Source organism: Physcomitrium patens, chromosome 19, assembly GCF_059467195.1.
Source record: "Physcomitrium patens ecotype Gransden chromosome 19, ASM5946719v1, whole genome shotgun sequence".
NCBI classification, from domain to species: domain Eukaryota; kingdom Viridiplantae; phylum Streptophyta; class Bryopsida; order Funariales; family Funariaceae; genus Physcomitrium; species Physcomitrium patens.
The window spans coordinates 12,848,576-12,872,501 of NC_143428.1; the positions used below are offsets into that span (position 1 = coordinate 12,848,576).

General features: G+C 37.5%; 1 protein-coding gene across 2 annotated transcripts; it reads left to right on the forward strand.

The window, feature by feature from the left end:
* Nucleotides 1-3,005: 3,005 nt before the first annotated feature.
* LOC112272707 (indole-3-acetaldehyde oxidase) lies at nucleotides 3,006-9,867 on the forward strand. 2 transcript variants are annotated; one of them, XM_024500741.3, is made up of 13 exons: nucleotides 3,006-3,485; nucleotides 3,950-4,784; nucleotides 4,978-5,757; nucleotides 5,869-5,965; nucleotides 6,078-6,346; nucleotides 6,470-6,685; nucleotides 6,793-7,011; nucleotides 7,125-7,880; nucleotides 8,031-8,252; nucleotides 8,401-8,490; nucleotides 8,619-8,717; nucleotides 8,853-9,042; nucleotides 9,216-9,867. In XM_024500741.3, the coding sequence occupies exons 1-13, from the start codon at nucleotides 3,475-3,477 to the stop codon at nucleotides 9,461-9,463; spliced, it is 4,032 nt and encodes a 1,343-aa protein (XP_024356509.1). In that variant the 5' UTR covers nucleotides 3,006-3,474; the 3' UTR covers nucleotides 9,464-9,867. The 2 variants fall into 2 exon arrangements, with proteins under 2 accessions (XP_024356509.1, XP_024356507.1); XM_024500739.3 differs by having other exon boundaries at nucleotides 3,098-3,485; nucleotides 3,958-4,784.
* Nucleotides 9,868-23,926: the final 14,059 nt, after the last annotated feature.

Here is a 23,926-nt window from a genome sequence, read left to right on the forward strand (position 1 = left end):
TCCTGGAATTGGATAGCTTTGCGGTTGAAGTTCAATTGCCAATTGTACTTGATTGATGAACCCTCGAAACTTTGATCTCGTACCATCAAATTTCTTGGGTAAGGCAATTCTTGGTTCTCTAGTGCTTATAGGGTGTTGTACAATTGGAGAAGGAACGTGATTTGTTGTAGATGTTGAAGCAGCTCCGATCATCTCTATATCTCCACTTTCTGCTATTCTTGTTCTTTCCTGTGTTGGTGAATTGAGTTGATGCATCGCAAGCATTAACTCCCTCATTTGCTCTTGCATTTGTGCCATTGTACTCTTCATTTCAACAAGCTCTGCCATAATGACACTAAGAAGAAAAATTTGTTTGATATTGCTCAAGACAAAAGAAAAGAAAGACTTGATAACAAAGAAGATACTAAGAACAATATCAGTTTAGAAGTGGGTAATCCGCAAACTTCTAATACGCTTATGTCTTGTCAAGAGAAAGGGGTAATCCACTCTTACTCAAGAAAAAACAAAGCTCTGATATTGTAAGTGTACTCTTGTCAATCTGTCAAGGACAAAGACTCGATGAGGGAAAATATACACCAAAAGGCTATCTCGATATAATAAGTCAAAATATAAACAAGTAGGTATATTAAAAGGAAATTGGAATGGCTATTGCCACAAGACAAGAAACTAAAGACTCTTGAACCTGGACTAGAAGCAAGAAAGGAGTTGACAAGAGTGAAGAAGCCTTCACTCTTGTCTCTATATATACTATCTAACTAGGGGCTACGTGGCGACGTTCTATAGGACCTCCAATATGTGTTGACTTTGTAGGACACATGCCTTGACTTACAAGGCAAGTTTTTCTACGTGTGGGCCACATAGTTAGCTTGATCTTCAAGCTAACAACATGTGTGGCACATGGCCAACTTGTTGACCACGTTTCTAATCCAAAAAGTCAATTAAAGACACCTATGAAGTCAAAGCAGCGTCTAGGAAGTTTCTAGGAAGCTTCTATATTAAATATTATAGAATTAACTTACTTTTATCTACTTTTACTTACTTCTATCTATTTCTATATGTAATTATTAGCTTACATGATTATGGCCGTGACAAGTTGTGAGCCAGGGGCCAGACTGCAATAGTATTGAGCCGAGGGCCAGACTATGAGAGTTGTGAGCCGGGGACTAGACTGCAATAGTACTGAGTCGAAGGCCAAACTGTGAGAGTTGTGAGCCGGGGTAAGCTTGGTGCTATCTCTTTTCTTTTGTTTGTTATTTTCTTTGAATAAGAGGATTGAAAGTTTTTGAATATTGTGAAGTGAATTATGGAATAGAAATGTGATTAGTATTATTTGAGAAGAAGAAAGATTGAATGCTGAAATCTGGTTGTAGTTCAGCATAGAGAATGAGTCTGTGTTTGTGTAAAACACTGTAATGTGAATGGCAGTTCTGTGTGAAGAATTCCAGTGATTGGAACGAGGGTAATTGTGTGCTAAAAGCTGTGAGGGCGCAGTATTATAGTTGGAGATTATGAGGGTGAATATATTGGTGGAAATAGCAGTTATTGGTATGACTGAATTGCTGTAAGGAAGAGACTGATAAGGTAAAGGAGGAGATTGTAGTTTCCTTGTGTGTTCAGATATTAGAAATAGAGACGATACATTCAAGAGGTAATTGATTGTGTGACCCTAACATGAACGCTTAAGCAACTAGTCATTCCCCATGTTCGAATCCCCCTACACGGGTTTATGCTGGGAAGTTTCTTCTGAAATAAGTAAAACGAGCAATCACTCAAACACTGAGTTATTTGCACCACACATAATTTTCGATTGTCGAGCAATGGGCGGTGAAACTTAGTGGCTTGGAAGCAACCAAGCAGTGGGAACTTCATCATCTCAGCAATAGCGAAGACAGAGATGTTGGTACTTCTGAGTTTCTCTGTCCACTGTCTAGTACGCACGGTTTTCAACACCTTTCGGTGCTGTGTAAATATCCACCCTCCGTCCTGCATGATCTGCAATGCTTGGAAATGAGAAAAATTCGAATTTTCTGTTTTCTGAAGCTTCACGAATATCTGCTCCTTGGGAAGAGAGGAGATAAGTTAGTGGTTGTGATAGAGGAAATTTACTGCAGTTCACGTGTCAACAGACAAGAAACGCTTTGCAGTTCATCATGAAGTTGCAGGTGTGATTTAATCAGCTGACTAACTGACTCAGTAACGCACTCACTGACGGACGGATGGATAAAGATGGGCTAGCGAACGTACGACGAACTAAAGTGAAAACCAACAGTTCGTGGGCAGTCCAAAATTCAGGCCAGCAGTATTCTCTTCAGGATGGAGCTGTGGAAGAGCGTCCTTTTGTTACCATCCTTTGAATTAGAATCCTTCGTCTTCGCCCATCCATGCTATGCACGCAAGCAAGCAGACCCTATTTAACTTGTACAGAGTGTTCTTCCTTTAATTCCATGCACATGTTACAAAAAGATATGTTTAGACAATCTTATTACATTATTGACTTATGCATTCAATATTTTGGGTCCATAGATTTATTAGAGTGGCGTGAAGTCACGACTTTTTAATTTTGTGGTTGTTTGAAATTGGGAGGTCTCTTTTAGCTGGGTTCAGTTTTTAGAAGATTAGACAAAAATTGTGAGAAGAAAAGATGGGTGAAAATTCACTTCTTTAATGTAACACGTGTGTTGTTATTCCTTCTTTTTTATAAAAAGCAGCTTTATACGAAAAGCTATAATACGAAAAGACAAGGTGAAACATAATGTTTTCCCTACATAGCCGGAATACTGTGGTCCCCCCAAATTTGATTTAAACCAAGCAAGCGACTTTCGTGACGCTGTTATACCATGACCTTTTAGAATAGGATGTGAAGTTTCTACAGCCATCATAAGATCACAAAGAGTCGACCGGAAGAAGTTGTGCCCTCATTACTTCTCCTTTATATTTTATAATTTTTTAAAAAACCTACTCTAATAACTAAAGGTAGTTTGGCGCACTATCTTCATCGATGTTTGCAGTAGCTGCGATTTTCAATAATCAGTTGCGATACATTGCTGTTGTGACTGTATGATGTGAAAGGTCGAAGGGAGAGATAGGACGACATTGAGCTCAAACCTGCAACGTTGTGTTTATTGGAAGAAGACAGCTACGGATTTCTGCCGAAGATCTGTTTCAGCACCCCTGAGCGGAGTTTCACTGACCTTCTAGAGTGTGCTCTGCTCGTCGATCCCTGTACAGAAGGCCTGGTACTCATTCGACTTGCTGCGTCACAACCTCACAAACCTGCCGAACATATGAAGCCTTGGTCGACGAGAGTACAAGTTGTGGGGCGATGGGTGCACTCTCGTCTCCGAGCAAGCAGGTGCACCGGCCACTCGTGTTTGCCTTGAATGGAGAGCGTGTGGAGCTTCACAATGTGGATCCTGCCACCACTCTCCTCTCCTACATCCGCTCCGAGACTAGATTCAAAGGGCCAAAGCGGGGATGTGGCGAAGGTACTGAAGCCCTCCAACCCACAGATGTCTTATTACTGCTGCCAGTAGCGTTTGCTGTGGGTAACTGAGAATGTCGCTCAGCTGTTCTCTTGCGTTTAGGAATGTACAATTCTGTGCCGCAGTGCTGCTTATTTATATGAACTGAAACGTCATCCTCAAAAGGCTTGGTTCGCTGAAACGCCGGTGAATTTTAGCCACCCGGAAGATTTCGATGGAATTCGTCAAATTCCTGCGCCTTTTTGGATTCTTGTAATCCTGGTTTGGATGCACGAGATGTCCCAGAAATTGTAAAGATTGGCGTCTCTATCCTATCTGCTACCGTGTGGCATGAACTAGACATGGCAGGAATCTAAATCTTCACGTCTTAGAGCTGAACTGCAGTTTAACGCAGAGCCAAGTCGCTCAACAATGTGCAAAGAATATAAATTATGAACATCAATCTTTGACCATGAGAGATTTTCTAGTTTTGCAGGTGGATGTGGTGCGTGTTCGGTGATAATTTCCAAGTACAACCCCGAGACCAGAGAAGTGAAGGAGAGCTCGATAAATTCGTGTCTAGCGTTGCTTTGCTCAGTTGATGGCTGCGCCGTCACCACTTCTGAAGGCTTGGGTAATAGTCAAGCCAGTTTCCACGCCGTTCAGAAGCGTATCTCGGCTTTCCATGGTACTCAATGCGGCTTCTGTACCCCAGGAATGACTATGGCCATCTACAGCTGCCTCAAGCACACGCAACAGCTCCGATCCAAATCACCAGCAATGGACGGCAATGGAGCTGCTGCCGCAAGACAAGTTGCAGGTTCAACATCTGCAGAACTGGAGAGAGCATTACAAGGGAACATTTGCAGATGCACAGGTTACAGACCTCTTTTAGATGTGTGCAAATCTTTCGCTAGCGACGTGGACCTAGAAGACCTGGGCATCAACACTTGTTGGGCTAACAATGCAGAAGCTAAGCACGAGAATCTGCCACCTTACAATCCAAAGATGGATCCCCAGTTCCCTGAATTCCTCATCACGGAATTAGACGCTAGAAAGAAGCGTACACTCGAAAAGGATACTGCGGGTCTGTCGGAGATAGAATTAGCTGGTGAGAGCTTGGATGCGAGGTTCAAACATGTGGAGGGAAGCAAAGAGGAAAAGGTGGAGTGCTCGTGGGTGAGCACTGGCAGCTTGGCACAACTCAGTGTAGCAATGAAGGCGCTCAAGGGAAGACGCGAGCAACTGAAGCTGGTGGTGGGCAATACAAGCTCTGGTTACTACAAGGACCACCGACCCGAAGTTTTTGTAGACGTCAGCCAGGTAGAATCATGGTTCTCGGGGTTTTGGGTTTTGGTGAACTCAGGGTTGCAAACTGCGTCTATCTTGAAGTAGTTTCGACTTTTCGCAATTCTGCATTGGTGTTTCAGCATGCATGGTCTGGGTGTTTGCGATCTCTTGCAGTATGAAATGTATTCCTGACATATGATCGTGTCGTCTGCGCTTCAACTCTCAGATACCTGAGCTCTTGTCTGTGCGTCGTGACTCTCATGGCCTTGAAATCGGTGCAGCCACTCGCATTGCCGAGCTCATCGACTACTTGGAAGAGTTCGAAGGCAACCCAGTGGCGGCAGGACTAGCTGACCACATGAAAAAAATTGCTGGAAACCATGTTCGGAACTGGGGAAGTGTTGGGGGTAACCTTGTCATGGCGCAACGATTCGCGTTTGAATCCGACCTTGCTACCATCCTCTTGGGTGCAGGAGCGTCAGTCAAGATTGTGACATTCAATGGCCTGGCTGATCACTCTTACGCGACGGAGAAGCTATCTCTCTATGGTTTTCTGGAGAGAGGGGCTATGGATCATGACAGTATTCTGCAATCGGTGTACATTCCTCTTGAAGAAGATACTGGAGCCGCGGAGACTTCCTTTCGATGTTATAGAGCATCTCCCAGGCCGTATGGTAATGCAATTTCGTATGCCAATGCCGCCTTTCACGCTCATGTCTCAAGTAACCGGGAGCAGGGGACCATTGTGATCGAGAGTGTTCGGTTGGCGTTTGGTGCGTTTGGGACGAAGCATGCGATTCGGGCTTCAAAAGTAGAGAAGCTGTTGGGCGGCACCACCCTTACCCTCGCCATAGTGAAAAAATCCGTGGATCTGCTGAAAACGGAATTGGTACCGGTGGAAGGGACTGACAAGAAAGAGTATCGCGTCAGCCTCGCGGTGGGATTTTTGTTTGAGTTTCTGAATTCTCTTCTATCTAGCGAAGCAACCGTGGCTCCTACACCTCTCGTAAGTACCCGTGTCGAGTTGAATTTGGAGGCCATGTCGTGATTTCAAGTTGTCCATATGTCTTTGCTAGTTGCTGCCAGCTTCATCTTAAGTCATGGTTGTTGTTCGCAGTTTCCTCATGTTGGTAAGCAGCTTGTGCGGTTGACGGACGATCAATACCCTATTTCGCAGCCCAGATCGAAGTTACATTCACTTCTTCAAGCATCTGGTGGGTTTTGCTTTCAACTGGAAATATCTTACTGTCACAACGATGCACCTGCTTCGATTTGCGTCGTTTTGAACAAAATATGGGAATCATAACCAAAAAATTGATTTCGCAGGAGAGGCTGAATATGTAGACGACATCCCTTCACCTCCTCGTTGCCTGCACGCCGCCTTCGTGCTTAGTTCGGAGGCTCATGCAAAACTTGAGGCTATCGATGCCAAGGTTGCACTGGAGTCTCCCAGAGCGATCGCGTACATGTCCCTGCGCGACATCCCTGAAGGTGGGCAAAATGTCGGCATAGTCAACAATTACAACGGCTACGAGACGGAGAGTCTGTTTGCCGAAGACATCGTAGGTTACGTTGGCCAGCCGCTGGGTGTGATGGTAAATATCGATCTTCCTCAATATACATCCTTGCAATCACAATTCTAATGCTAGTAGACTGGCAGAAGTACGAGGAACCTTTTCTCCATTGCAATGTGAGTTGAATGATGTCTCATTCAACAGGTCGCAGAAACGTACGACCTTGCTAAACTCGCAGCCGGAAAAGTGAAGGTTACTTATGACACCAGCAGCGTAGAACCTCCAATACTCACAGTAGATGATGCTGTTGCAAAAAACTCAATTTTCCCCGTGCCCCCTTTTGTACTGCCATCCCAACATCAGCACATAGGAGATGCTGGAAAGGCTCTTGCAGAAGCAGAATGTCAACTAAGTGGAGAGGTGAGACTACGCACATCCTAAGTTATTTTCCCGGATTTCCTCTTATGAATTCACGACTTCTTTATGTGAAGCACTCGAGCCTGATATCTATTGTTGTGTAATTTCAGTTCTCTACGGTTTCGCAAAGCCACTTTTATATGGAGACACAGGTAGCTTTAGCTGTTCCCGGCGAAGATGGTAGTCTGACAGTTTACAACTCGACACAGTCTCCTGATTTCCTCCAGCAGGCCATTGGTGCCTGCCTCAACATTCCTCTCAACAAAATTCAAGTCATCTGTCGCCGACTTGGTGGATCATTCGGTGGGAAGGTCTTACGAAACCAACATGTAAATATCCTTCACAATTCACCGTTAATCGATCACTTATATAATGTCCTATGTGCATCACTTAGGTTTTATTTCGAAGTTTTGTGATGCTGATTATATTCAACACCGCGCAGGTGGCTGTAGCGGTTGCGTTAGCTGCTCACAAGTTGCGAAGACCGGTTCGAATGTCCTTGGATCGAAACACTGACATGCAAATTATAGGAGGACGTGTCCCATGGAAGGCGAAGTTCGCGGTGGGGTTTACGAAAGCGGGCAAAATCACAGCAGCTAAAGTGGACACTCTCATTGAACTAGGTTGGTTCAGCGATTTTTACTTGATTACACCTGCATTTGTAGATTCTACTGTAAAGAAGTACAACTTTGGAACCTTGGACCTCTCCTTCACGATGTGCAAGACAAATAATGTGCCCAAGACTGCAGTGCGAAGTCCTGGGCACGCACAATGTAACGTCATTGCTGAAGCAATCTTGGATCACGTGGCATCCTACTTGGGCGTAAGTGGGAACAAAGTTCGTGAAGAAAATTTACACACTTTTGAAAGTCTTGTTCTATTCCAAAATAAGGAACTTCTGTGCAATGAGGCGGAATATACGTTGCCAGCAATCTGGGCCCAACTCAGATCTCAGGCAAGAGTGGAGGAGCGCGAATTGGAAGTGCAGAAGTTCAATGATCGGAGCAAGTGGCTCAAACGTGGCCTGTGTATGGCTCCGATTGTGTATGGAGCCGGCGGTGTAGGAAATCAGTCCATGGTGAGCATTTTCCAAGATGGTTCTGTCGTAGTGCAGATCGGAGGCATCGAAACGGGGCAGGGATTGTATACGAAAGTGGCACAAGTGGTGGCTTACTCGTTGAGTCCGTTATGTTCAAAGGTGACTCCGCTGAACTGACGATCTTAGCTTTGAAGATTTTTATCCATAAGTCAGTTAAAAGTGTGCAAGATATGCTGCTTCGCCAATGAAACGATCTCCAAGAGTTTTCTTTCCATCCTTGAAATTTTCCCTGTTTGATGTGATAATCAGGTCGAAGTTTCGAAAATACTTAACAAGATCCAGATCCTTCCACTTGATTCGCTGCATCTGCCAAACACATTTTGTGATGCCGGGAGCACAACCTCAGCGGCGACGTGTGCAGCTGCCCAGCAAGCGTGTGAAGTTTTGGTGCAACGCTTGTTGCCATTGAAAGAGCAACTTGCCCAGGCTCAGCCTAACGGAGAGGTTCTATGGGAGGATCTTTGTTTCACGGTACGCTCGATTTTTCCAAAACCCCTTCCCTTCTTGTCACTACAGATTTGGCGCTTCCAAGGAGCACACCTCTCTGCACTATGGGTGACTTCCACATGGTGCAGCGAATCCATTTCTTAATTTGAGCTGTATAATACTCCGCGTGCAGGCCAAAAGGAGGATGATGAACTTGCAATCTTATGAGTACTGGGCTTCACCCAACTATCACTACTTGATCTTCGGAGCTGGAGTCAGCGAGGTTGGTTTCGCCCCTAACCGCACAAATACCAAAATTGATCAAAATGCCACTGCAACGAACCGTCGATGAAGCATGATCTTACCAAGCATTGCAGTATATTTTTTGATGGTGTGGGCGTATGGTTGCAGGTGGAGGTCAACATTTTAACAGGTGAGACCAGAGTGTTGGCCACGGATATTCTCTACGATGGTGGGAAGACCTTAAATGCAGCGATTGACGTCGGACAGGTGAACCTTTCTCCAGCAACAATTTGTAGCCATGATCCATCTCATCTCAGCAGCTTGATACTGTTTGCATGGTATAGATAACAATCCTGCAAAATGTCTCTCCAAGTGATCACCTACTTGACCGACTGTGCGCAGGTTGAAGGTGCATTTGTGATGGGCCTTGGATTCGTCTTGACCGAGGAAATTACAACGGATTCGAAGGGGAAGGTTTTGACTGACGGCACGTGGACATACAAACCACCCACTATTGATACAATTCCCCGACGATTCAACGTAGAGTTTTACAAGAGCCCCTACAGCAACAAGCGGCTCTTCTCTTCCAAAGGTCTCTCATTCCCTTACCCCACACCCTAGATCCATTCCTTGGTTGCTCCTGAATCTCTCCATTCCCTGCAATATCCGTGCGTTCCTTCACAACCCTATTGCAAGCCAGTTGCAAACCGCCTGTCCCATTTCATGTCACTCACATCACCATTCTACCATTGATGATTGTCACAGCGGTCGGCGAGCCACCCTTGCTAGCAGCATCAACTGTCCTCTCGGCAATCAGGATGGCCATCGCTGCTGCACGCAAAGATTACAAAGGAGGCAGTCCCAAGCACGACGTCTTTGAATTAAACCCACCTGCGACCGTGGTTAAGGTGAAGAAGTTGTGTGGCATCGACAACGTCGAGATGCACCTGCAATCCACATTGCACAAATCTAATGGAGAGCTCCAGTCCATGTTGAAACCAAGCAATAGTTGACAAGATGGAAAGCGTTTCTATTTTGTACCCAGCAGAAGAGTCACAAGTGCTGCACACTATTGCTTCAGTCATGACGACCCAAGCAGTAGCGGTGCCTCAATGATTGTGCTACGCCTGTAAATACAGCTGGGAATATAGCCTTGTGATTGCAGTGAAAATATCAATGCACTGTACATACTTGGGGGTGTTGGAAGAGGTCAGTGAAACAGAGGGAAACGTTTGGAGACTGTTTATGTTTGTTGTGAAACATTGATATATATATATATATAGATAGATAGATAGAAAGAGGTAGAGAGCGATAGAAGGAAAGTTGTTAAAACCACACTCCATGTTGTTACTACCATATCTCCCTTGTGTTCTCATGATTAATTTAATATATTCTCAAACAACCTCATTCCACTCCATGTGTTGTGTTATAAATGTAGTTTGATGTATTACAACTACATCATCATGATTTGGAATGGTATAAGTTCAACTAACTTGTGTCCATTTCTTCAGCTCAACAACCATTAGTGTGGTGGCAATTCCATTTGTTGTGCTCAAGACTCTTCTCAAGAATGGATCATTACCAAGTTTGTGGAGGTCACAAAAACATTTGATCAATTTGAAGGAGGCAAAATTGAAAGGTGGATTTTATGTCAAATTAGAGCCTAAGCTTATGCTTGTCATTTGTATTTGTGGATATAAAAATTAATGTTTCTTATCCTTCTTTTTTCTAAATGTTTGCAGCTTGTTACCTCTTGCTGAAAGGCATGCATTTGTTAGGATGGAGTTGTGTAACTTGGATTTTTTTACCATGGTGTTGAAATTGTAATGATTTAATGACTTAATGTTTGAGAGTTATGTGAATAGGATTGTGAGAGAGCTTGAAGAGGTGTAGAAATGACTCTTTTGTGTGTTAATTTTGATATAGTGCTAAAGCAATGTTGTCTCTTCTTTACCTATTTTTTTTCACTTAGATATGTATGTTTAGGATATGTACTTGCATAGGAAGCTATTGCTCCCACTTTTCTATTGCTAAATCAGCAATAGTGCCTAGCACACATCCATGCTTAAGAGCAATACTTATCACAAAGATGATTACAATTGTGTAAGTTGTAAGGAAGCATAATTAATCATGTCTATTAATGGTGACGAGTTGAAAGTAATAAGATAGATAGTATTGAGCAAAGATAGCACAATGTTGTATTACGTGAAACCTTGCTTGAGAATGTACTTGACACTTGGTTGTAGAAGATAAATTAGAAATTGCAATAACAAGGTCTTAACAACTCTAATAGAATCTTAAATAAATTCTAGTTAATAATTAAGAATCCTAATCAAATCTTAATTAAATCCAAATAAATTCTTATAAATTTTTTAAAATAAACCTCAAGAAATCCTAAAAAAATTCTAAAGAAATTATAAAGAATTTAATAAAAATACTAAAGAAATAATAAAGAAATCTTTAAAAATATCAAAAATAAAAATATTAAGTAAAATCTAATTAAATCCTAATCAAATCCTATTATAATCCAAATAAAATCTTAAATCTTAAATAAAATCTTAAAACAAATTATAAACCAAATCCTAATTAAATTCTTATAAAATCTTAATCAAAATTTAAATTTTAAATAAAATTTAAAATCCTAAAGAAAACTCTAATAAAAACATAAATCCTTAAATAAATTCTAATCAAATCTTAATCAAATACTAATCAAATCTTAAATCTTAAAAAAATTCTTAATCAATCTTATAATAAATTAAATCTTTAATTAATAATAATATAATTATAGATTTTAATTCAAAATTTTCATACCAAGTAAGTTGATAAGAAATACAAATAATTTGAAGAAGATTAAACTAATCAAATAAAAGATAAATTCTAAAATTTATTCAAGTATTGGCTCACTTCCTTCTTCAATCTTGATGTCAATTTTCCATTGCCAATATCTCTTCATTTCACCATCTAATAGCTTTTAAACTTTGCAAAAATTTTAAAAATTAAATCTACTACTATTTTGAATTTTTTAAATTTTTCTATTGAAAAATTACTATAAATCTTAAAAACCTTCATTAGTCCTCTAAATTCCAATTCCTAAGACTCTAATATGTTTAAATTTCAATAATCTTTATTTGTTAGATCAAGCTCAAAATCAGAATAAAAATTTAACACAACAATAGTTACTCAATTAAAAATTGAGTAATTTATATTTCTCAAAAATCCAAAATCTTTGTAAAATAATTATAACTTTGTAAAGTCTTTACAAAATCATTCTAAAAATATTTATAAATTTTTTTTATTTAATTAATTACATAAAAAAAATGATATGATGGAAAAACAAGTGAGTTTATACTCTTTAAAGAAAAGACACAAAGAAAAAAAGAATAATTCTTTATTTTTTGACTTTGTAGTCTATATAGAAAGGAAGCAATTCTTGAAGAAGTACCATCCAAAACAAAAATAAATCCAAAATTGATAAATTAAGAAGCAATTGTAGAGGCTGTGGACAAAAAAAAAAATTGGCAAAGTTATACAAAGTATTTCAAAACAAAAAATGGTGGAATAGTAAGTACTAATGATATATTCTTGTCAGTTGCAAGAAAGGTTGCAATTTTAACTTGGATAACAATGGAGTTGATTGGATTCTTCCTTTGAATGACATACTCTTGTAAGGTACACTATTGTATTACATGAAGTCTTTCTTAAGAATGCACAACACACTTAATTATGGAAGATAAATTAGAAATTATAACAAAAAATTCTTAACAATCTTAATAGAATCCTAAAAAAATCTCAATTTTAACCTTAATAATTTTAATAAAATATTAAGTAAATCCAAAAAAAATCTTAAAGAAATTATAAAAAAAACATAAAAATTCATAAAGAATTTTATAAAAAGTTCTAAAGAAATAAGTAAGAAATAAAAAAAATCTTTTAAAAATATTAAAAATAAAATTTAAATAAATTCTAATTAAATTCTAATGTAATCTTAAAAAAATCCTAATTAAATTCTAATAAAATCTTAAAGAAATTTTAAATAAATCTTAATCAAATTCTAATCAAATCTTAAAGAAATTTTAAACAAATCTTAATCAAATTCTAATCAAATTTTAGTCAAATTCTAAATTCTAACCATATTTCAATCAAATCTAAAATTAAAATAAAACCATAATAATTAATAATAAAACTATTTATTTTAATTTAAAATTTGCATAATTTTCAATCTATTAATTATAAACAAGCACAAATTTTTTAAAAAAGATCAAATGTATGAAATAAAAGATAACTCTCATAATTTTCTCCAGTATTAAGAAACTTCTTTTTCCAACCTTAATACCAATCTTTCAACACCAATATCTCTTAATTCTACTATTTAATTTTTTAAATTTTAAATAATTATAGATAATTAATTTTTTTATTAGTATAATTTTTTTTAATTTCAATATAATTGACAAATTGCTACAAATCTTATAAATCCTCATTAATCTTCTAAGTTCTAATTTTTAAAATTCCAATATATTTTAATCTTAGTAACCTTTAAATATACCATACAATCAAACTCAAACTTACAACATATATTCAACACAATTATAATCATATAGCTATAAAATATCACTTGTAGATCTACTACAAATCTTCCAAAAGTCTATAATGTATATATCCTTTACACTTCTTAAAAAAAAAATAGCCCTATCTTTACAAATCTTTTATAAAATCTTAAAAAACTCAAATAACTAAAAATAAAAGCCTAAAGAATCATTATTTAATGTTTTTTTAAAAATCTTTCTCTCTAATTAATCAAAAAATTCCAAAATTGCTGTGGATATAAGGTTTTGTGCCTTAGGATCTAATTTCAATCTTAGTTTACAATTGGTTTTTATTTTTTTATATTAATTTTTTATTTTAAAATATTTAAAAAAAAATTACTTTAACTTCCATTTAAAGATGCCTATATCATTTATTTTTCTTATTTACTTTAATTTTCATTATTTATGGCTGTAAAAAGTATATAAAAATCTATTTTGTAAAAAGATAATATTAAAAATTATTAATTTTGCTACCTCAACTATTATCTATATTTCTAAGATAATTTTCTATGATATTAATTAATTAAGATTTTCCATAATATAACCCATTTTTTTCTCTTTCATTTAATAGTCATATTAAAATACAATAATGTTCTATAAAAAAGAACTTATTTTTATGTCTTATAAAATTGAAGAAATTTTTTTAATTTTTAGTTCATTTATCTAAGGTCTTAAGCTCATAGAATATCATAAAAATTAGTACATGCTTCAATGCATATAATATAAGAGGTAAAAGAAACAAATAATGTTGAAAGAATAAATAACGAGGTCATTTATGTTAGTTCATTTATCTATTATTGATAAGGCCTATAGATAGTTTTTTTCTATACAAGCGTAAGTATGTTAATGATATTCTATATGTAGTAGTATCTAATCTTTATTATTTAGACATATTTAGTTTTAATAGGCCTAAATGGTTAGTTGTATAGATTGACAAACACTATAGTTATTATAACCTTGCACTTCTTCAAAGTAGAAACCATATACATGTTGCTTATAAGACTAAAAAATAGAAGCATAAAGAAAAATCAAAAGAAATGTGAAAACATTTTTTACTTATTAAGACATTGAATTCTTGAATTATAAGTTTGGTTTAGACTTTAAGGTTAAAGATATTTTATATATGATTACTTTTAAACATAAATATGAAATTGTCGGTGTAATAGGGCATAGATAGGATATTTATATTATTTGTATATAGAAATATATAGATAGAATTATTTTTGGAAAGTTTTTAGAATTGAAGTTAAGGTAGTGGTTTATATTAGATCTACTATAGAACCTATTCAAAAGACTTAAGGCAATTATCATGGTGGAGTCCATTTCCAAAATCTTCTAAAAAGATAATTATCTTGATAGAGTCCACTATTAAGAACATTCTAGAAAGTTCTAAGATAGTTGAATAAAATATAAATAAGACTAGTTGATGCCATTTGGACATTCAGTCAGATATGGCTTTAGACTCTTTTTTTTAGTAAAATTTGGTTGCTTTTTCTTATTCCATTTTGTTTGATTTTATTTGGTTCTATTTTCTTTTACTCAGTTTTGACTTTCATGTTCCATTCTTTTAATTACTTTTACTTCTGTTCTAGTCTATTTAGTCTTATGCTATATCAAAATCTTTGTTGTTATGGATTTAGTAAGGTTTTAGATCTTAAAGAATCTAATTGTATTTTATTGCTATTAGAGCAAGTATTAGTTTGTTCTTTGGTAGTATATTGATAGCCACCACTTAGTTGGAAGTCAATTCTTGTTATTATATTGAGTACTATTTTGGAGCTATAATAAGCTATTTTAAAAAGTCAATTAGAAAAAGAGAAGGCATTACAATAACAAAGTTCAGTAAGTAAATTGTAGCATGGAAGATATGGCAAAGCAATCTTAGATAGAAACTTAGATACAATACATCTTAGGCTACATAGCTACTCTACACGGGCAAATAAAAGCTTCTAAGATAAAAGAGCTGATTTTTGTTAGACTAAAATTGAGCAAGCCTAATACATACTCAGCAACCTCAAGGCAAGAAGATGTATACCAATGGCTCTTTAGCATGCGACAATACCTCCAATTATCTAGAAAAAATACCAATAAAAGAATTATATATGCCTCTAGTTATTTGAGAGATGGAACAACCATTTGGTGGTAACATCAAGCTCAAAGCTATGGAGCTTAAGTTAGATTTTATGATTGGAAGGAGTTTGAAACTGAGCTTATGAGTCAATTTTGGCCCATCAATGCAGAAAAGTTAGCACACAATCAATTGACTAATCTTACACAAGTTGAACTAAAAGATATAATCTTATACAATCAATTGACTAATCTCAATATAAGATTATGTCTCTTGATTCAAGTTATTATGTCTCCAAATTGGTAACATTTCAAAGGTGGACATGATGGATTGATTTATATGAGGATTGAAACCTATGGTCCACAGAGAGGTGGAATTAAAAAATCTACAAACATTTAAAGAAGTAGTTAGAGTTGCAGAGAAGATCAATGCTATATGTGATTGTCGTTTTACTTATTTTAAATTAATCCAATGGAAATAAACCCGTATAGGGGGGATTCGAACACGGGGAATGACTAGTTGCTTAAGCGTTCACGTTAGGATCACACAATCAACTACCTCCTGAATGTATCGTCTCTATTTCTAATATCTGAACACACAAAGAAACTATAATCTCCTCCTTCACCTTATCGGTCTCTTCTTTACAGCAATTCAGTCATACCAATAACCACTATTTCCACCAATATATTCACCTTCATAATCTCCAACTGTAATATTGTGCCCTCATAGCTTTCAGCATACAATTATCCTCATTGCAATCACTAGAATTCTTCACATAGAACTGCCATTCGCATTACAGTGTTTCACACAAACATAGATTCATTCTCTCTGCTGAACTACAATCAGATTTCAGCATTCAATCTTTCTTCTTCTCAAATAATATCAATCACATTTCCATTCCATAATTCACTTCACAATATTCAGAAACTTTCAATCTTCTTATTCAAAAAAAATAACAAACAAAAGAAAAGAGGTAGCACCAAGCTTACCCCGGCTCACAACTATCATTCCAATGGCACCTTAATTAACTTCTACAACTTCTATATACTTTTCTATGATTCTCCAGATTTCAATTGTTATTCTATAATTAACTACTTTTAATAACTAAATCACTCATCCGTCCTCCTGAATTTCCTATTATATGGACTATTAATATATTTTACCAATATCTTTCAAAAATAAATTAATATCTATTCTACACTATAGATTTCAGAAATCGAAGAGTACAACCTATAGTATAGAGTCCTATGCCACTAGCCAATACTATGGTGCAACAACCAATGCCAATGAAGATTAATGGCCTACAAGGACCATTGATACCACAAAGACAACAAATATTGGCGCAAAAGGGATTGTACTTTTATTATTAGGAGCTAGACCATTAGATTAAAGACTATCTAAAATATCAAAGTTCAAGCATCAATAAATCACAATGGATTTACAATCTTAAAGGTCATCAAATTATTGAAAAAGAAGAGTAGAAAAACTATTGAAAAAAGTGAAGTTAAAAGCCACAATACTTAGCATCAGTAAGATTGCATACAAAGTGAAGTGTGGAGTAAGATGACTCTCACTTCTAACATTCTTTACTTATAGCTAGAGTTTACATTGATTGTACATGAAATTGATTGTTTTTATGTTTCTTTCTTATATCCAATTAAACCCTAGATTCTTTGTAACCTAGCCACTAGCTAAAAATCCTAGCCGCCATCATAGTAATATATTTTAATCCTTTGCTATTGTTAGGAACATATTCCTTAGAACTTTCTAGAGAGAAGTTTCTAGAACCTTCTAGAAAACAAGCCTCTGGAACCTTCTAGAAGAGAAGCCTCTGGAACCTTTTAGAGAGAAGGTTCTAGAAGCTTCTAGAAAGGAAGTCTCTAGAATCTTCTAGAAGAGAAGTTTCTAGAAGCTTTTAGAAAGGAATCTCCTAGAACTTTCTAGAAGCTTCCTAGTTAATAGAAGTAGCTCGAGAAGTTTCTAGAAACTTTTAGAAAAGAAGCCTCTGGAACCTTCTAGAAGCTTCCTAGTTAATAGAAGTAGCTCAAGAAGCTTCCTAAGTAGGAGTATATATAGGGATCGAGGCTGAAGAGTTCTTCAGTCTCGACAACACATCTCTTGGAGTTCTAGCTCACCTTTCTGGTGTTGTTCTTGTACTCATGTGTTTAATCTAGTTCTGCCACTTCTTCTTGAACTTCTTGTTAGATTTCAAGTCTGTATTTTGTGTCCATGACAGTTTGTCGAAACTACACTAACTTGAGATATCAGAGCTAGTTCTTTCTTAGTAGAGTGTGGATTACCCCTCTACTTGAAGGTATACTAGCATTTTTTAGAGGTTGCGGATTACCCTCCTCTAAACTGATACTTCTTCTGTTACAACATTGGAGTCTTATTCTTCTTGGAGAGAGTGGATTACCCCTCTTCTTGAAATTCTTAAGGCGTTTTATAGGTTGTGGATTATCCTCCTATAAACCAATATTGCCTCTTATAGGGTCATTTTTGTCCTTCTTTTAGAATGGCCGGAGGTCATGACATTAGTATGACAGAAAGTTTGGAGTCTGAGTTAGATGCTATTACGAATGCCCTCGCTACGTTATCACAAAGAACTACAGAGATTAAAGGAGTGGTAGCAAGGCTTCATAATGATGGAGTATCTGGGATAGCACAATCTAAACTACACCAACCTCAAATTTCGGCACTTGGAGAAACAACTTTATCTCAGGTTCGACAAGAACCACTAGTTCTACAACATAAGGAGCCTCGAGTTAGCCTTCCAAATAAGTTTGATGGAACACGTTCCAAGTTTCGAGGATTCGTCAATCAAATCAGGTTGATAACAGTTTTATAGCCCGAACGATATCCAACGGAGGAGTCACGTGTTGGGCTTGTTGGAACCTTACTTACGGGACAAGCTCTATTATGGTTTGCTCCTTTGTTTGAGAAACGATCATCCATATTAAACAACTTCGAAACCTTTTTGGAAGCATTTGCGGAAGCATTTGGTGAACACGATAAGGTTTGATGGGCTACAACAAAGATCCGGTCGCTACGACAAGGGATGCGTTCTACATCAGTCTATGCTTCGGATTTCACGCAATTAGTATGCAACATCAATTGGGATGAAGAAGAGTTGATGAGTCAATTCTATTGGGGTTTAAGAGATGATGTGAAGGATTTGCTGTTAACTCTTCCTGATCCACGAACGCTCAATGAAGCCATTAGCCAAGCTGTGAAGTGCGATAATCGCCTATTCCAATGTCGCCAAGACCAACGTTCAAGACAACATACAATTTGCCATGCTCCAACTATGTCGGCAAGCGGTGTGAATTTGCATTCAGAGGTGGAAGACATGCAAATTGATGTGGTACGTATCAAATCTCTTACTATAGAAGAAAAAAAGCGACGTATGGAGGAAAATTTATGCTTGTATTGTGGTGGAGAAGGCCACAAAGTCGAAAACTGCCCCAAAAAGCAAAATCGAGGCATAGTCAAGACTAGGGGAGTATTTGTTCAGGAAAACGAGGATGCCCAGCCACAGTAGGAACCGTGCGGCTGGACAATAAAATATCCCAACAACAATCAGGTTCCTTTCTTTCTGCCCAACCTGCACTTTGTTTTACAATCCCTCTGTTTATCGGCCCTCAAAAACTGAGAACTTTAGCACTACTAGACTCAGGAGCATCTGCTTGTTTTTTAGACGAAGAATTTGCAAAGCGTCATAAGTTTCCTTTAGTACAAAAATCAAAACCTGTTCATATTGAGGTCATAGATGGACGACCTTTATTGTCTGGTAGCATCACCCATGAATCAAAACCTATAGAAGTAACGTTTAAAGACCATAGTAGTCATATTATTTTTAATATTATTAAAACCCCATCAAATCCTATTATTCTTCGTCTTTCTTGGTTGGAAAAATATAATCCATTGATAGATTGGAGGTTGCGGAAGATGGCTTTTCCCACAAAACCACCCAAGAAAAAACCTAGTAAAAAACCTCGAAAAAAGAAATCCTTATTCATTGGAGCAAGAGCATTTATAAGATCATCTAAAGAAGGCACTTCATTTGTCATTTATGCGGCTCCAACTACCGAGGAGAAGATCTCAACAGCAAGTATACCAGAGCAATATAAAGATTTTGAAGACGTGTTTCAAAAGAAGAACGCCAACATACTACTGGAACACCGACCATATGATTGTGCCATAGACTTGTAAAAAGGAGCACAACCACCTTTTGGCCCAATCTACAATCTATCGCAAATGGAGTTGGCAGAGTTACGAAAGTACATCGATGAGAATCTAACCAAGAACTTCATTCGTCATTCAAAATCATTAGCTGGAGCACCCATCTTATTTGTAAAGAAGAAAGATGGATCATTACGAATGTGTGTAGACTATCGAGGCCTCAACAAGGTAACAAAGAAAAATCGTTACCCATTATCCTTGATTTCTAGTCTCTTAGAACAACTTGGACGTGCGAAGATCTTTACAAAAATTGATCTAAGGGGAGCTTATAATCTTCTATGAATCAAGGAAGGAGATGAGTGGAAGACAGCATTCCGTACAAGGTATGGTCATTTCGAATATAATGTCATGCCTTTTGGTCTTACCAATGCTCCAGCGGTTTTCGAACATATGATGAATGACATCTTTCGAGAACACCTCGACAATTTTGTTGTCATCTACTTGGATGATATTCTAATATTCTCTAAAAATGAGGAAGAGCATGAGGAGCATGTTCGTTTGGTCTTGGAGAAACTACGCAAGCGAGGACTATATGCCAAATTAGAAAAGTGTTTATTTCACCAGACGGAGATGGAATTTTTGGGGTTCATTGCGACTACAGAAGGTTTGAAGATGGACCCCAAGAAAGTAGAAGCAATCATGTCTTGGGAGGTTCCGAAGACGGTTAGAGACGTACAATGCTTTCTTGGTTTTGCTAACTTCTATCGGATCTTCATCAAGAATTATTCTCAAGTTGCTGCTCCTCTCACTCGATTAACATGCAAGGATAAGTTGGAATGGGGACCTTTGGCGGAGAAGGCGTTTCAAGATTTGAAGACAGCATTTACTACAGCTCCAATTTTGGTACATCCAGACTTTACAAAGGCCTTCTATTTAGAAACTGATGCTTCAGATTTTGCTTTGGGAGCTGTGCTTTCACAAATGAGTGAAGATAAGAAGCTCCATCCAGTTGCATTCTATTCTCGGAAGTTCTCTGTTGCTGAAATCAATTATGAGATCTACGATAAGGAACTTCTTGCTATAGTGGATTCTTTCGAAGAATGGCATCACTTTCTTGAAAGAGCTGCACATCCAGTAACCGTATATACGGATCACAAGAATTTGGAGTATTCATGACGGCTCGAGTTTTAAATCGGCGTCAAGCTCGGTGGAATATGTCGCTATCTAGATTCGATTTTGTTATCACTTATTGACCTAGAAGGCAACAAGGACTATCTGATGCTTTATCAAGGAGATCGTATCTTGCACCAAAGGCTAGAGAAGCAGCGTTTGATCAATAATGTACAACGTTATTGAAGCCAGAGAGATTTCAACTTTGTGCTACTATTGTATCATTTGATGCTGACTTCCTAAACCAGGTACGTGCTATGACCATTAAAGATTCAGTAGCCATTGATATCAAGCAACGTACCAATGACGATAAGTTCAAGGTGGAGGGAGATCTTTTATACTTTGAAGAGCGATTGTACATTCCAAAAGGACTAGCATGACTCCGAGTTCTTCAATCTCGCCATGATTTTCCAACTGCGGGACATTTTGGATTCAACAAGACCTTGCAGCTTATTTCTTGAGATTTTTGGTGGCCCCAAATGTGGAAGGATGTGAAAGATTTTGTCCTCTCTTGTGACATCTGTTCAAGATCTAAGAATCCTCGGCATCGCCCTTATGGACTTCTACAGCCATTGCCAATTCCACGTCGACCATGGTCTTCAATTTCTATGGACTTCATCACGGACTTGCCATCATCAAACTCATTTGACAGCATCTTTGTCGTGGTAGATCGGCTTACGAAGATGGCACACTTTGTTCCTTGTAAAAAGACATCGTCCAGTGAAGTCACATCAAGACTCTTTCTCGATAATGTGTATCGATATCATAGACTACTAGATGATATCATATCAGATCGAGGTACCCAGTTCGTGTCAAAGTTTTGGAGATCTCTCTTTGGGATATTGAAGGTGGATATCAAGCTTTCTTCAGCTTTTCATCCTCAAACTGATGGCCAAACAGAACGGGTGAACCAAGTCTTGGAGCAGTACTTACGATGCAGCATCAACTATCAGCAAAACGATTGGACTGCATATCTACCGCTAGCCGAGTTTGCATATAACAACACCCTCCATACGTCGACTCAACAAACACCATTCTTTTCCAACTATGGGTATCATTCGAAGCTTAATTTATTGAGTCCGTCAACAAATAACAATCCAGCAGCTGAAGGATTTGCGAAGCAACTATCAGAGCTTCAAACTATGTTGAAGCTTCAATTACAATCCGCTCAAGAATCCTATAAGACGTTTGCAGATAGATTTCGAAATCCAGCACCTACTTTCAAAGTTGGAGACAAAGCTTGGCTTCTTCGACGAAATATCAAGACCAAGCGACCATGTGATAAGTTGGACTATCGAAGATTGGGACCATTTATCATCCAGAAGCAAATTAATCTAGTGGCATATCGGCTGGAGTTACCGGCTTCTATGAAGGTACATCCAGTCTTTCATGTTTCTCTGTTGGAACCTTATCGAGAGTCATCTTTTCCTGGAAGAGTGCAATGTCCGCCACCTAGTATTGAAATCGAGAACCACAAAGAATACGAGGTTGAAAAGGTATTGGATTCACGGCGAAGGTGGGGAAAGTTAGAATATCTTGTTCATTGGTGCGGCTATGACATTAATGAGCGAATGTGGGAGCCAGCTAAAAATCTTGCGAATGCACCATAAAAGGTACAGGAGTTTTATCAACGACATCCCGATAAACCTAAATCAATTCGATGATAGCTTCTTTCTGAAGCTTGTTCTCCCAACAATATAAGAAAAGGGGAGAGCACCAGCAAAATTCATAGTTGATGTAGTTATTTTCTCCAAGATAGATCGTAGTTTGGTCTTTTGATATGGATAGCCAAGAGATAGATACTATGCCAGTCAGAGTATCGCAACCGAGTAGCTCACGAAGGCGACCCCGAGATGAAGAACTACATGTACCACGACGACGACGGAGGATATCGAGTAACCGATCACTGGTGATCGTATTTGAGATCGAGCCTGCTTACGATGGTCAACCAGAAGGCGTGTTTGCAGGACAATTTCACAATGAGGACACGGAAGTTCATGCTTGGTCAGAAGTCGAAGGCGTGGGCCACTACCATTAGCTTCAAGGGTCGATGAACCACTTGCCTCGTGAACAACAGTTGGAGTTCATAGTAGAAGTTATGCGACAGATCTTCATTTTCTTGCATTGGTACTGATCAACAACATTGTTTCTGAGAGACCTCGAAGCTAAAGGAGGGGGTGATGTTAGGAACATATTCCTTAGAACTTTCTAGAGAGAAGTTTCTAGAACCTTCTAGAAAACAAGCCTCTGGAACCTTCTAGAAGAGAAGCCTCTGGAACCTTTTAGAGAGAAGGTTCTAGAAGCTTCTAGAAAGGAAGTCTCTAGAATCTTCTAGAAGAGAAGTTTCTAGAAGCTTTTAGAAAGGAATCTCCTAGAACTTTCTAGAAGCTTCCTAGTTAATAGAAGTAGCTCGAGAAGTTTCTAGAAACTTTTAGAAAAGAAGCCTCTGGAACCTTCTAGAAGCTTCCTAGTTAATAGAAGTAGCTCAAGAAGCTTCCTAAGTAGGAGTATATATAGGGATCGAGGCTGAAGAGTTCTTCAGTCTCGACAACACATCTCTTGGAGTTCTAGCTCACCTTTCTGGTGTTGTTCTTGTACTCATGTGTTTAATCTAGTTCTGCCACTTCTTCTTGAACTTCTTGTTAGATTTCAAGTCTGTATTTTGTGTCCGTGACAGCTATCTTTTGACTATTAGCAACTTACTATGATTGAATCCTATGTGGTGGTAATTATGCAAGATCTTATTAATCTTCAACACTCCTACTTTGCTAATTGTCAAAAAGCTTTCAAGTTTAATGCCTCTATTAATTTATGGTATCTATCTTTTACAAATGCTTTTATAAATATATTAACAAGTATGTCTTTTATAATAAAATACTTCATAACAAATACTCCATCTTTAATTTTTTTCTTGTATAAAATGATGTTGAATATCAATGTGCTTGATTCTTAAATGGTGCTTTGGATTCTAAATAAATGCAAGACATCCTTAATTGACACACTTTATTGGAGTTGCTTCCAATTACACTAGTCCAATATCTTCTAAAAATTATTTTATTCAACATACTTCTATTATGCAATAACTTACTGCCATGTATTCAATCTCTATGGTAGGTTGTCTCTTACAATTCTATAAAATGGCTCCCATTCCAATGAAGAACACATATCTTCTTGTGGATCTTCTATCATTTGTATCTCTAGTCCAATCTACATTACAATGTCTTTGCAAATCAATGTTATTACGACCAAGGCACAATTTGAAATTCTTTAAACCTTTCAAGTACCTCAATATTTTTTTATCATTATCTAATGCAAAGATCTTGCCTTAGACAAGTATTGGCTCATAATACTCACATTAAATGCAAAATCCACTTTTATAGCCACTATTGCATACATAAGTGAGGCTATTGCTATTTTGTATAGAATACATTGTATCTCACCTTCAACTTGTGCATACTCTTCATTTATGAGCT

Bases quoted from the DNA above. Each gene is read 5' to 3' on its own strand.
- LOC112272707 (XM_024500739.3), top strand. From the start codon at position 3,323: ATGGGTGCACTCTCGTCTCCGAGCAAGCAGGTGCACCGGCCACTCGTG. The intron at 8,491-8,618 runs GTTGGTTTCGCC...GTATGGTTGCAG, and splicing joins TCGGAGCTGGAGTCAGCGAG to GTGGAGGTCAACATTTTAAC. The intron at 8,718-8,852 runs GTGAACCTTTCT...GACTGTGCGCAG, and splicing joins CAGCGATTGACGTCGGACAG to GTTGAAGGTGCATTTGTGAT.